The 15713-nt window shown below is 35.7% G+C and overlaps 1 protein-coding gene across 3 annotated transcripts in view; it reads left to right on the forward strand.

Moving 5' to 3' along the window:
* Window positions 1-15713, forward strand: part of LOC102733166 (phosphatidylinositol 3,4,5-trisphosphate-dependent Rac exchanger 2 protein) — a 197125-nt gene that overhangs the window by 133799 nt on the left and 47613 nt on the right. For all 3 annotated transcript variants that reach the window (XM_081816086.1, XM_081816084.1, XM_081816085.1), the window contains exons 15-19: window positions 2577-2649; window positions 5656-5798; window positions 5898-5990; window positions 7708-7856; window positions 12251-12336. In XM_081816086.1, coding sequence (XP_081672212.1) covers window positions 2577-2649; window positions 5656-5798; window positions 5898-5990; window positions 7708-7856; window positions 12251-12336 — 544 coding nt within the window. The remainder of the gene's footprint in view (window positions 1-2576; window positions 2650-5655; window positions 5799-5897; window positions 5991-7707; window positions 7857-12250; window positions 12337-15713) is intronic.

Here is a 15713-nt window from a genome sequence, read left to right on the forward strand (position 1 = left end):
ATTTAGGTGCCTTTTTTTGTCACCATGTGCAGATGAGACACTGTGAAATAGCTTGACCAAGTTCATACAGCTAATACAGAGTTAGAATTTGAATCCAGGTAATCTGACTTAACAGTCTTCAAACTTAATTTTTATGCTATGTGGTTTTTCAAAAGGAAGATGTTCCTATTTTTAAAGTATCAACTGAGATCCATCAAAAAAACTAAGTGTAGGGGCACCTGGGTGTCTCAGTCAGTTAAGCGTCTGACTCTTGATCTCAGCTCACGTCTTGATCTCTGAATCGTGAGTTCAAGCTGGCCCCATGCCCAGCATGGAGCCTACTTTAAAAACAAAAACAAAAACAACAAACCAAAACCTAAGTGTAATTTGAATATCACTGAAGAATACATATTCACATACACTAAAATTTCTTGCATGTTTTGTTCACTAATTCGTCTTAGGATATGTTTCCTAGTCCTAGCAAGTTATCTAATCTCCCTGTGCCTTTCTGTTAGATAATTGTGCTTTGACATATAAGCTTTAATATTTATCTACATACATTTTAAATAGGGAACTACGAAATTTATTGTTATTGTTGCTCTGTTTCTCAGAACGTGGGAGTTGACAGCAGGTATCGAGAAAATGTTATTTGCAAATTAGGGCATCTACCCCAACATACTAGATATTCAAATATAAATTTAAATGTTTTATCATACTAGGTCAACTAATATATGATCAAATGTTTAACATTGATTAAAAAACAACTTTGACAGAACTTACTATTTTGTTAGGGGATATTGGTTGGTTGAAATGTTGTCATGCTTAGATATTTGAGTCAATTTCATAAGCAGTTTTACTTTTTTGTTATTAAAGAAAGTGGCCTACTCTTTGTTACATGTGAATAACATTTGATAATCATAAAATGTTCTTTGTTTCAAATATTAATGTTTAATTCATATTTGATTCATCTGTGCACATAAATTTTGAGATTTTTATTATTTAATATTAATTTCTAGACTATTAAAGACTGCTTACTTTTGTATTTATAGCACTTAAATGTATTCTATTTGGAAGTTAAGATTTTAGATTAAACCAAGCAATTATTTTTAGATAAAAAAACTTAATTCATACATGCAGTGGGTTTACTAGAGTCAGAGCCTTTTATAATATTATGGTCAAATATGTGTCATTAGAATTGGTTCTGTACTTGATATCAGAGTTGGCATTTCACATAGAAATTATAATCTTATAGAATTCACATGAACTTGTACCATATGTTGACTATGTGAGAAAACTGAAGGAAGTTTTTTTGAAGCAAAAGTTGGTGCCTAATAAATATTTAAAGTCCTGACTCAGGAAATCAGTGAGCAGCTTTCTTTTCTTTTTTCCTTTTTGGCATTGTTTTACTTTTCAAATGTGAGCATTAGAAGAATAAATAAGCTACCCCAAAACTGGACCACGTTGCAATTATTTTTTTTCTTCAGGTTTTCTTAGTGATCTGTTACAACAATGTCTTAGAAATTGTATGTAGTAGAAATTGGGGTGATGGACTGGGACTCAGGTAACCTAGCCTCTGATGATGGTTCTTCTGATAAGTAGTTATGCAAAGTTGGACAAGGCCCTTCATCTCTCCAGATTTTACTTTCACAACTGTTTATTACTTACTGGAATTATTATCTAACAGAGAAAAAGGCACAGGGATATTAGAATAACTTGCTAGGACTAACAACAGATACTTTAAAACAAATGAGTGGACAAAACATGCAAAACATGCATTGTAGGTATGAATGATTTTGAGTGAAAGCAAGGATGAAAATAAGCACAGAGTTCAGGCAACAGTAACCTGACTAGGAAGAAATAAAATGAGAAAGCACTTCTTAACCACAAAATCTACAACTGTTAAGTTTATACACACACATACACATATGTACATATGTCTATTTCTATATATGAATCCATACTTACATGAATAAAATAGAAGTTTTCTAGATAAAAACATAACAGAAGATTGCATTGGGCTTTCATTTTTGCTTCAGTTACATGATGTGATTATTTTTTCTGCAAGATAGTGAAAGAGAAGCTTGCATTTACACGCTCAGCTGAACAATTTATTTTTAGGGTCTTATAAATCACCCTAAGTTAGTAGGTTTCTTTAGGGGTCCTTAAAGAACAAGGCCATTTGGTAGAAGAAATATGATAGCAGAGATCATGCATAATGATTTTTCATTAACTTTAGTGTGTTTTCAATATATAGGATATTTTCTTGCTGCACAGTTGGGATACAATATTGAAAAAATAAGAGAAAGGGATCATTTGTGGTAGCAATAAATTTTAGTTATATATTTTCATGTTTAATACAGTATGATTTTACTCAGGAATATTATATCTTTGTTTTTCACTTAATGTCAAAAAAAAGATGTTTTTATAATCAAGTGAATGTTTTATAGCAATTAGGTGCATCATGAGCTTATGAAAGCAGTGTGTGCCCTAAGAAATGAATGTTTTTGTCATATGGTGCTGGGAACGTCAAATGCAGTAAAGATACAACAAAGCCTTTAGTTGCCTGTTAAGTTGTGCCATGTTTTTGTGGTTAACAGGGGGATTGCCGCACCAGAGAAGAGGCAATGATATTTGGTGTCGGACTCTGTGACAATGGATTTATGCACCATGGTAGGGATTTTTATTCTGGAAGCTCACAGATGTATTTTACTGTTTTGTTTTTGTTAGGGCGCTGGGAGTACCTCGTTGTTTTAGTGAAGTCATTTAGAGATGAACCAGCAAGCCCGTATGGGTCTTGCCATGTGTCCATGCTGGGTCACATCTGCATTCAATTTCACCTCTGGTGCCATTCCTATGTCTAGTTGCTTTTATCTACCAGTTGCCATGACTTCTCTTCTCTTTTTCTAGACTGACTCCAGAAGAGCAAAAGCTTGAACTAGAAGGTGTTTTTTTTTTTTTTTAAGTAGCTTTTAAAAAAAATTGAAATTATTTTAGATTAGACTCATGGTTTTTTTTAATGCCAGTATATATTAAAATGATTAAATGAGAGCATATAGGGTTGGTAATCATTTTTTTTTTTTAAGAAAAATGCTTTTAAAATTATCTCAGAGATAAAATTATAAATCTCTGGAAAAAATCTGTTTCATTTTGGCTACTAATTATTTTTCTTGTTTGATGGCTTCATTATGCCTAAATTTATAAAAATAATGAGACTTAGTTTTCCCTCTCTATTCATAGCATCTTATATATTCCACAAACCCAGTCTTTTTCACTGTTTACGTATATATAACATATATATATGCTTATAAACACATATTTGATAACACTTCTACCTATTTGTCAATTACTTTCAGGAGGTTATTACCTTTTTTTAAAAAAGATTTTATTTTATATAGAGAGAGACTGGGGCAGAGGGAGAGGGAGAAAGAGAATCTCAAGCAGACTCCCCTCTGAGGAGTCCCCTCATGTCCCCTCATGACCCTGAGATCATGACCTGAGCCGAAACCAAGAGTCGATTGCTCAACCAACAGAGCCACTCAAGCACCCCAAGGTTATTACCTTTCTATGAAGAAGGAAGTATAGCAAAACTTTCAGTGATGTTGAGAGTATCATTGGTTAGCATACATTCATTTGGGAATTCCATTACATCCTACTATCTCTAGAGCACTGTATGAGATGTGATAGAGAAATATTAGTCCTTGTTGAAAAACTATTGAATGGGAGAAATGATATTATTATAGGGAATTAAAACTATAATATCAGGGTGAAATCCTTCAAATATTTTGTTTTTCTTTTTAAAGCATCAACAAGCAGTCATTTTATCTAAATATTTATTTTAAAATATTGAGTTAGGGGCACCTGGGTGGCTCAGTCGGTTAAGCGTCCGACTCTTGATTTTGGTTCAAGTCATGATCTCAGGATCATGAAATCAATCCTGCATTGGGCTTGTGCTCGATGTGGAGCCTGCTTGACGTTCTCCCTCTCTGTCTGCCCCTCTCCCATGCTCGTAGGCATGTGCGCATGCTCTCTCTCTCTATAAAAAAACAAATACAATTAATTAATTAATTAACTAACAAAAAAATAAAATACTGAGTTAACAACAGAAGTTTTCCCTACAAAAGTCTATGTCAGTAAAGCACAACCAATTTGGCTGTTGCCTGCCTTATTGATGTCCGTTCTCACTCCTGTTAGGCAGACTATTTTGTGGAGGAAAATAGCAGTAGCAAAACACCATGTGTGTTTGGGGGAAGTGCTTGGGTCATGTAGGCAAGATCTAACTTAATCTGAAGTATATTCTCATTTCTATTGTCAACTGTAAGGTGTTACTTTTTAATTTGTGCTTGATAGTTTCATTTGTTAACCCAAGTTGCCGGCCAGTCTTCCATCCAAAGATCAATACATATATCATCCGGTCAACAGTTATTACTTGGAACTCTGTAAAAATAATGAGATAAAATAGTTTTGTATCGCTTTCTGTATGCCAGGTTAATCATACTTATTACCTCATTTTTAGTTCTGTACGTTATGAAGAAGGTTTTATTCCCCGCATTTTACCGATGCGGAAACTACAGTTCAAAGAGTTGAAGTAACTTTCCCAAAGTCACACCCAGAATCAATCCCAGACCTGGAGGTGTGCTTCATCATAAAGCCAGACCTTGTACAGTGCCATGGGACCAGTGTCTTCCCTTTAGCTACCCTGCTCAATGAATCACCCTGTTCCAACAAGTACGCTTCAACCAAGGATACATAAATAGAAATAGAGAAGATTTCTCTTTTAAAACATTTTGACAGCTGTCAGGATCTCACTGAATATAAATTCTGTCTATCAGTATTTAGCCTTATTTTTGAAAGGTTAATCTTAGGGACTTTGGGGGAAAATACTAACGTTCAGATAAAAGGGAAAAAATGAACCTTTATTGAAATAAGATTATTTGAGAACAATGTTTTTAAACAGAAAAGAACTAGGAATTAGTGGAAACTAAAATCACATTTCACCCAGAAGATTTATTTCTGGTTTGAAGTGTTGGAACAAAAGTGACCACTGTGGGAATTGCTCACACACATAAGAGCAACACTTACCCATTTGAATTTTCCCATAATTGTTCAGGATATTAAAAACACACTTCAAATGTTTACTACAAATTCAAAACAATGTAGGTTTCTATGTTTTGAATTGCATACATTTTTTGATTCAATATAATCTTTTATTAAATTTGGGTGAGTACAAAAAAGTTAACATTTGGGGCACCTGAGTGGCTCAGTCGTTAAGCGTCTGCCTTCGGCTCAGGTCATGATCCCAGGGTCCTGGGATTGAGCCCCGCATCGGGCTCCCTGCTCAGCAGGAAGCCTGCATCTCCCTCTCCCACTCCCCCTGCTTGTGTTCCTGCTCTCGCTCTCTCTCTGTCAAATAAATAAATAATTTTAAAAAAAGGTTAACACTGAAAAAATACTTAAAAATTCTAAACTCTTTAGTTAATAGTAATTTAAAGGAGACATCGGCTTGAAGCTGTCGAAAGAAATAGAATAATATCATAGGAATATTTGTGAATGAAATTTCTTCTAAGAGTATTACATTGAGGTTATGGGACAGGTATTAGTTTACTGAATGTCTATTAGTATGAAAAATGGGTCCAATTTTTGGATTAATTGGAACAATTTGAATCTCTGTTTTTGTAGTCCTTGAAAAAAGTGAATTCAGAGATGAACCCCTACTTTTCCGTTTTTTTGCGGATGAGGAAATGGAAGGATCAAATATGAAGCATCGACTTATGAAACATGATTTAAAAGTTGTGGAAAATGTTATAGCCAAATCATTATTGGTAAGTTTATCAATATGTTATATAAATTTTCTTCATTTATTCTGTTTGTACCTTTTTTCATAGTCCCTTTATTAATAATGTTAATATTTTGCATTTCAGATTAAATCCAATGAAGGCAGCTATGGTTTTGGGTTAGAAGACAAAAATAAAGTTCCAATAATAAAGTTGGTAGAAAAGGGGTCTAATGCTGAGGTAATGTAAATTAGCATTTTTATTTAAATTTGTTGTCCATGACATACAAATATAAAAGTTCTAAACAAATTGAAATCAGCTTTTAAGTATCTTTATTGAAAATAGTGTTTCTGAATAATCTTATTCTGAGTTTCTACCAGATACGATTGGGATTTGTGACAGAGTTCATGTACTCAGATATTTGGAGATCCGTAACTGTGAACTTCGTGACCTTGGGAGATCACATGGCTCATTCCATGTCCCTGGCACTTTCCTGTTCAAAATTCTAGCCTGGAACCCTGGGGAGACTGCATACAGTGGGACTGTATTATGTATGTCAGATACCTGTTCCATTAATCTAGGGCTACATCTTTTATTTTCCTATCACTTTTGGCTGTCTTATAAAAATATAACTTTCATCAGTAAAGCATGTGCTTTGACTTATTTTCTCATTAGGTTAATGCTATTTGATGTTCTCTCACCTCTGCAGCCTTTAATCAAAGGAATCTCCTGATCATTCATTCAGGATTATTTATTTAGTACCTATTATATGCCAGGAACTGTTCCAGGCTCTGGGAATATAGCAATGAATAAAAGAGACAAAATCTCCTGCTCTCATGGAACCTACTGGGAGTGTTATATCCCAAATATGTCAGATTTAAAGTATTCTCACCTTGCGGCCTGGCTTGTAAAAATACCTTAATCCTCAAGCAAACTTCTAAATATATAAATAAATAAAGAATTCTCATATTCTTAAATAAAGAATGTGAGAATGAATGAAGCATGACTTTTAACTTTGAACCTGGCTTAAAGTTAGTAGCATACTTCCATCCACCCTCGTATTGGCTAATGTCCAAGGTCTCCATCTTTTACCAAAACACAAATTCATGCAAGACAGTGTTTTAGGTACAGCACATTAATTTCAAACGAAATAACTCTGGTCAACTCATACTTTGTTAGTGGGCTGGGCCAACAAATGACTGTTTTTAGTAATTTTCTGCCAGAAGGAAATGTTTCTCCCAGACATTTTCTGTGGGTGTTCTTAGAGCACAGCTTCATCTAACTATGCCACTGAGTAAGTGCCCTTCCCCGGGTCTTCATCATTTCTCTGGTAACCAAAACAGCATGTAGTTCGGAGGCAATGGGATTGGTTAAGAATGGCAGCCTGGTTGGCATGGAGAGATAATGTCTTCTTTGTCATCTTTCCAGCCTCTGGCAATCTGTGCTTTTTGGAGCTCTTTTCCTTGGGTTCCAGGCCATTCCTCTCTCCTGCCCTGGAGATATTTATGCTGTGTCATGTTAGCGATGCTTATTCGGTTGTCATTGATGGCTGTATAGAGGTGGAACCTCTCTGACTTAATTGGATATAAATGGAAAACACAGTAAAAAAAAAAAAATTTAACCTGGGGTTTGACTGTAGTTTAAAGGATGAAATAAGAAGAAGAACTGGAAGATACAATAGAAAGAGGGTCACAGGAGGAAAACAAAATTAAGTCATAAAAGAAGCGGCGGGAATTTCAGTGCAAATGGGTGATCAAATTTAAAACTAGGTCAAAGAGAATAACTGTGTTATCTCCCCCACAGTTCTGTTGTGTGAAATTGCATAAAAAACATTGCAAATGTGTTGAAATGTCAAAAATCTGTAAGTTCTAGGTCTTTTCAGCTTCTAATTCTGTGAAAAAAATAGATTCCTTATTAAAATATAATTTGATTTTTTTTCTTTCTATTTCTCTCTTAGATGGCTGGCATGGAAGTTGGGAAAAAGATCTTTGCTATTAATGGTGACCTAGTTTTTATGAGACCTTTCAATGAAGTGGATTGCTTCCTGAAATCATGCTTAAACAGCAGAAAGCCTCTAAGAGTTCTCATGAGCACAAAGCCAAGGGAGTAAGTTGTATGATTTATGTGGGATTTTTAAAAAGATTATACATAGGTGAATAAAATAGAAAAGTTAACTAAGTACATGTCTAGAATTAAGTATCTCATTGCTTGGGATATTTAGACTTTACCAAGATCACTAATACTTGTCTTTAAATGATGGGGGAAAACTGCATCGCTCATGCTGCTAATGCTTGCTATTCACATCAGGTAGTTTCAATAGAAATAATACTTCCTTTTTGCTGCCCAAATTTTCCTGGTCTAGGTTGGGTTGAGTGTGATTATAAGTGAAGAAAACTGATAGAACACTTGATAATAAAGAACTGCATTCCCCATGTTCAGCTCTAAGAATTTTAGGTCTATGAGTTAGTTAGATATTAGGTTTATAATTAAACACATATAAGAAATGGGAGCACAACTGGGTGAAATACACTTGCATGCTTGCTTGTACTTAGTGATATGTCAATTCTTTAAAAAAATGCCTATCTATCTGCCTACCTATGATTAGGAAAAAACCTCATGTTTATTATAGCCAATTTAGAGAGTATAGATTTTTCTAAATGAAGACATGTTTCTTATAATCGTATCATCCATAAATAACCATCACTTTTTTTGAAATTCAATGATAGTTGACTTTTCGATGTACTGAAACAGATTTACACAACCATGTGTTTATAAAATGGGATTATGCATTGTAACCTGTTTTTTTAAATTAGTAAGATACTATGGATATACTTGGAAGAGATTGGCTTTTCTTCTGCAAATCACTGATGGTCTAGTGTTCCTGTATCACGTTTCCATGATTTGTTTAACCAATAAATTAATTAGTATAATTCATATGAAGTGCTTAGTGGTAATGTCTTAATGTACTATGATTGTATCAAAATTACTGTTTAAAATTCAATTATAGCATTTATTAATAGTAATAAGCAACTTTATTCATTTTAAGGTAAATGAAGGTTACCACTTTAAAAACAAAAGTTTTATTTTAACTGCTTATGAAAATATTCTCAGTATATATAGCATAGTATTCTTCCCTGCCTTAGTATATATATTTAGCAATAACTGGGTGCACTCTTTATCTTAGGAGTTGAAATGCAAGGTAATAAGCTAGAATATATGTGCTGCCTAAGCAAGTATGCAATGTAATGAGCTAGATTCTACAGCATTAAGTCATCAAGGTCAACGCCAAAACGTACCAAAGAGAGAGTGAATGTGACTCATTCAAATTACTCATTTAGGAAGACTTTGGGCAAGAGGGCAGAGAATAACCATAACACTGTCTTCTCTCTAAACCTAATTTTGATCTATTACTCCCTCTTTACCCAACCCTATCTAGGGTAAGGCTCACCTAGTTGCCTACCTCTGGACACTTTGAGGACACTTAAAAGGAAAAGGACAGACTAGAAACGAATAAGGGAGTAATAGTCCAAATCAATCAGTAAACATAAAGGTCCTCCTCATGGTCCCATTGCCCCCTGATTTAACCCTGCAACTACCGATTCACTGATCGTAGACATTTCAACAGTTGGATCACTCTGAAGTCCTCAACTTTAAGACTAAATGGGGGCAAATCTTCAGTCCTAGAACTAACTGCTAGATGAGCAGCATTAGAACCTGTGTCCTCTGACTCTTCCTGCAGTGTTTGTTACACAGTATTTGGAACCCAATATTTCTGGTCCAGTTTCAAGCTTCTCTTCTACCACTTGCTTGCTAATTGTGTTGCTTCAACATCTTCATCCATAAAAAAATGGAGATGATGGGTGTCTATGTCATGGAGCTGCTAAGAACATTAAATAAATTTAGGTTTGTAAAGAACTTAGTGACTTGTTCAGCACATGGTATGTACTCCAGTGATGTTATCTGTGATGCTTGTCTATTGTCTTATTTCATTTTTTTCATTGCTTCTTTATTACATCAGGAACATATTTTATATTGTATTTCAAAACTGTTTTGAGGATAGAGTATTCATTTTTCATCTTTTAATTTGCTTGAAATCTATAGCCTTTATGTCCTGATTCTAACGTGTGATTCCTATAAATCCTTCTCTCATATTTTCTTACAATACCCACTTATATTTGATGTAGTGTCTTGTCTGGGGGTAGGGAGGAAAGCAAAAATATGAGAAGTAAATCCAACTGAAGTTTTCTTTTGACTAGCTGTGTTTTACACTTGATAGCATCAAAGAATTTTTCAAAAGGCTTTGTAGCAGATTATTTAGTGCACTTACATTCTACAAGAAATACAGTGTTCCTTTTGTATAAATTTAATTCTTCATTTACTAGACAATATAGTGGTCCCAGCAGGGCAACATGTTTTCCAAAGATCATTTTATGAAGAGGGCCCCAGTATTATGACCAAAATGCATCTCATGGTGTTTTGTACAAAATTTTTAAAGAAATCTACAATAATCTTCTTGAAGATTGGAGTAAGGTCAACCTTCCCTAGCAATATTAGAAGGATAGAAGACCTTGCTCAGAAAGAACCAAGAGGCTGCTGTGAATTCCTCACAATCCAAAAGCAACAATAACTCACCATGGCCTGAGAGCTTGAAGTTATTTCAGCAAAAGTGAACTCTCATTCATAATATACAGAAGCATAAGCTACTTCTGTTTTTCTGTTTCATGCTCAGAAAATGTATTTATTCCCTTTTCTTTTCCTTAGTCAGTTATCTTCCATTTTCAGGTGTCTTTTTTTTTTTCTTTGACAGACACTAGTAACAAGGTGCTATTCAAAGCAAGCAAATACAGCCTTATACACCAAAAAGTGTATAATTAAGGATAAAGGATATATTCATTCTGTGACCTCTACTCCACCAATATGCAGATCACTTCATAGTGTATAACCTACTCATAGTGTGTAACCTAATTCATAATACTACTTTCAGCTTTCCCTAAAACAGATAATTCATATTTCTATCACCAAATGCTGGAATGCCTGCCTCAGTTATAGTTCAGATTGCGGGACCAGCCTCTGCCATCAGACACAATGCCATATAGCGTTTTCTCAAGTGTTCCAGGCACAGTGTTGCTCAAACTGCTCTAGCAGCTTTTTTTTACAAACTCTAAGTAAGTGCCGATGTACCTAACTTCAGACTCTGTCGAATGTGCCCTTGAAGTGCCACTGACATTTATCTCATGATTAATTCATCATCTTTTGGAAAACAATTTTGTTTCTTGGGCATCGAGGGCTATCCATCAAAATTTATTGCATTGTATTCGTTTGTCTTTGCTCTGTACTGCAATTTATGATGCTCGTTTTTATTATTATGATGTTCCGCCTTATCTCATGCTCTCTGCATTTCATCGTTGCTCTCTGATCCCTGGCTTCCCTCTGTGGAGTGGCTCACTTATTAGTGCCAGACTGGACATCCCTCACTGCTTTGACATAACAGCAGCATTCCTTCATCTTCTTTTCCACATGGCTTCATTGAAAATACTTCTTCTCTTATTCAGGTTTTCCCTTTTGATGTATTATTCTTTCAAAATTTCACTGAATAAATACTGAAGTTAATCACATTCTTAAATTATTTTGATGTAGTGTTTGACAGATCTCTTCTTTATAACTAGCTTTTTGTTGTTGTTCTTTGATGACGTTCCCAACAGGTAGAATATATTAACTCTGTGTTTCTTTTATTACTTTTAACAAAGAAATTTCACAGTGCGCTGGCTTCTTTGTAACAGTAAATTAAGGAGTTGGGCGCCTGGGTGGCTCCATCGGTTAAGCAGTCGACTCTTGATTTTGGCTCAGGTCATGAACTCAGGTCGTGAGATGTAGCCCTGAGTCTGAGTCTGGTTCCAAGCTCAGCAAGGAGTCTGCTTGAGGATTCTCTCCTTCTCCCTCTGCCCCTAACTCTGCTCACGAGCTCTCTCTCTCTCTCTAAGATAAATAAATCTTAAAAAAAAAAAAACAAAAACAGTAAACTAAGGAGAGAAGCTTCCATTTTATTGAAGTGCCTACATAATTCATAGCATGATGTAGGGCAGTTGACCAAAGATTCCTCTTTTAATCTCCACTGACCCCCTGCAAAGTAAGTTGTAACATCCTTTCTGTGGAAACTCAAGCTCAGAGAAGTTAAGGAGTTCATGCAAGTTATTCAACTATCAAGTGACGAAATGAGGATTCAGAGCCAGTTTTGTCCGCTCCCAGAGCCTGTTCCTTACTCAGCATGTACCATGTACCAGCCACGCTCAATTGAGGAAGTCTGTGGTGCATGCCTACTGGGTGCCTTTGTGAGGGCATGCGCCCTGTCTGTTTCCTGGTTTCTAGCCCAGTCAGTGTCTTTTACACAGTAGACTCTAAACATGTATTTATTGAAAGAATGAATAAAAGCGTGGACACTATTGTTTTAACCAACTATGGCATTTTAAAGTCATCTTACCCTATTTTCTGACTGATTTTAGGACAGTGAAAATCCCCGATTCAGCTGAGGGACTTGGATTCCAGATCCGAGGATATGGCCCATCGGTTGTCCATGCAGTGGGAAGAGGTGAGAAAGTCATCCTGCATGGCAAACAGCTTTACAGCATGTTTGGATATTGCTTGCTGAACACGAATATGTTCAAAATGTGCATGGTCATGTTGTCGTGAATTTTCTCAATCATATTTTTACCTTATTGGCTCGATGGCAGTACATTCCTAAAACACTGTTTTTTAAAAAACTCTTAAAAATTGTAAGGCACATTTATCACTGTTGAGAACTGATGACATGGAGGGAGCTAGAGGGCATTATGCTAGGCAAAATAAGTCAGTCAGAGAATAATAAACACTGTATGATTTCACTCATATGTGAAATTTAAGAAACAAAACAGATGAACATAGGGGAAGGGAAGGACAAATAAAATAGGATGAAAGCAGAGAGGAAGACAAATCATAAGAGACTCTTAACTCTAGGAAAAACATGAGGGTTGCTGGAGCTCCGGGAGGTGGGTGGGGGGATGGGGTAACTGGGTGATGGGCATTAAGGAGGGCACGTGATGCAATGAGAAATGGGTGTTATATGCAACTGATGAATCACTAAATTCTACCTCTGAAGCAAATAATACACTACATGTTATTTAAATTGAATTTAAATAAAAAAATTTTTAAAAACTGATGAGAGAACGATGCCTCCCAATCTCACTTTTCTGCATGTTTCAGTTTAGCCAAAGGATATAACAATTTTAAGGTTGTCTATTTGTATTTTTTCCTGGTGGCAAATAACTATATTTTGTCAGCAACTCAAAGATGTAAGTTTTCAGGTTTAAGAATTATCTGTGTGCTTTATAACCTGTTGCTATATGATTACTTCAAGTATTTCTATAAATGAAGCATTTCATAAACCATAAAATGCATTTTAAATTAAATAATATATGTTTATATTTTGTTTTTTTGCTTGCTTTGCATTGATATCTCTTGTTATATGCATTTTAAATTTTATATTATACTAACACTAGTAATGATTTAAGGGAATGACTGTTAGATCCCACAGAGTATATAACTTGCTGCTATAGAAAGAAATGTCTTTATAAGCAAAGAGGGCATGTGTTTATCTTAACAAGAGACATACATGCTTTTCATGACTAAGAAACATAAAATGTAAAACATCTTAATATGATCACCCAAATATTAGTCTGGAAAATTTTGAGAGGGCATTACTATCAGAATCAAATTTATCAAGAACATACTAGCTAGACCTTTATTAGATTATAAAATTGCCTTCATTAGTGTATATATGACAAAAATGAATCTTATTTCAAAAACTTGTCTTTTCACTCAGATGTTTAAAACATATAGACTAATAGACATTTAAAACCTTTCCAACAACTCATTCATATTATAGAACTGAAATGGGATATATTTCATACTGAAAGGGGAGAGTCGATATATCCACGCTCTTCATTTTCACTAAACAAAAAAGAGTAAGTCACTTTATGAGTACTGTAAAATAACCGAAAACCTGAGTGAATCAAGTTGTGCTTCTGTCCTTATTACAGTGTCATTTAAAGAGCTGGGTTCCGTCTTTGCAACGTAGTTGTAGGGTAGGCCCAAATCTGGTTCCTATGCTCTTTGTTTCTGAAGAGTAAAAGACAGAAATGCTCATGTGCTTTTCCTTTCAGATGTATATTAAATAAAAAGATACTATTCCATGGTTTCTTTTTGCACTGTAATTTTGCTGTAAGAAAGGAAAACTTGTTTCCCTTTTTCTTCTTTTTGTTTTTTAAAGATTTTATTTATTTGAGAGAGAGAGAGAGCACATGAGAGGGGGGAGGGTCAGAGGGAGAAGCAGACTCCCCGCTGAGCAGGGAGCCCGATGCAGGACTCGATCCCAGGACTCCATCCCAGGACTCCAGGATCATGACCTGAGCCGAAGGCAGTCGCTTAACCAACTGAGCCACCCAGGCGCCCTCCCTTTTTCTTCTTCAGCCCCTTCCCATGGCCACATACTAGAGTATATCTATAACTGAAATTTCACCTTTGGAATTTAAAATTCCAATATGCCAATTTCTTACTGCAATCTCATCACTTTGATATTCTCAGCTTGTTTTTTGTTTTGTTTTGTTTTGTTTTGTTTTGTTTTGTTTTGTTTTAATTCATTTGGGACCTCCAGGCTCTGGATCCTTCTCTTTTTCCCCCGAAGACTCCCTTCCTTAGCCAGCCTTATCCCCATGGTAGGTCACCTCAGTCATAGTTGCCAGCATCACCAGGGTCCTCTTGTCATTATTCTTCATGTGCACCATGTCACCTCTTTTTAGCCTTGGATCAACTTAACCATCCTTTTTGCTTTTTCTCCTAAGTAACTGGGAAAAAAACTATCACGGATGTGGAATTAGTGTCATCCCCATTCACCGTCCTGTCTTTTACTGGCCCGTCTACTACTCAGCAATCTTTTCATGTCTCTGATCACCTCCCTCTTTTTCTTCTCATAATTCCCTCCTGTCTCCCCAGATGAACTTCCTTTTTCACCTCACAGATAAATTCAGAGTCCTAGGTATGAAACCCTCAGAGCCCCACACCTTTTTCTGCACACCCACACCTTTTGCTGACTCCACCACCATCACCAGCTTTCTCCCACCCTAGAGGAAGAGGTCTTTTTTCCTTTTTAGAGTTCAAGGTGAATTTCTCTTTAAGTGTTCTAGATCTCATCCCTTCAGATACCTTCTCTGGAGTATTACATTGTTAGGTATCCCCTTCCAGAATTTCAGCCTTTTCTCTTCATTGGATTATTCTAGTACAGGCTGTGAGCATGCTCAGTTCTTTTCCACTAAAATAAACAAAGAAACAAAATGATCTTAAACTAGAACAGCAAACACAGAACCTTTCCCTTTTCCTTGTTTTCCCGTCTAGATCCTTGCTACTCAAAATGTGATCCACAGACATACAGCATTGGCATTGCCCGGGATCTGGTTAGAAATGCAGACTCTTAGGACCCACCCAGGACATACTGAGTCAGAATCTACATTTTAATGAGAGCCTCAGATGATTTGTATGCACATCCAAGATTGATAAACTCAGCTCTAGAATAGTGCTCTGATAACTTTTATTTTGTCATGAGCAAACATCCTGAAATGCTGTCTGTATTTTCAGCTGCCCTTCTTTCACTTCTTATTTGAGTTTTAGGCCAATGCTGTAGACATCTCTCCCCATCTCCCACCCATGTCTCCAAAATCTGTCTTATAAGAGTTATCATGGACTTGACGGAAAAGTACTATGGACATTGATAACATTTGTATTAATTGAACTTTCTGTGGCATTTGTTTAAACTGACTACTCCTGTTTACTGAAAATGTTCATCTCTTGATTTCTGAGATGACACTTTTCAGATTTTTCTCCTATTTGTCCTCTGGCAGCTCCCTTCATCTATCGACCCCTTAACTGTTGGCTCTC

Source organism: Leptonychotes weddellii, chromosome 4 (genome assembly GCF_054177405.1).
Source record: "Leptonychotes weddellii isolate Sample4059 chromosome 4, ASM5417740v2, whole genome shotgun sequence".
Lineage (NCBI taxonomy): Eukaryota > Metazoa > Chordata > Mammalia > Carnivora > Phocidae > Leptonychotes > Leptonychotes weddellii.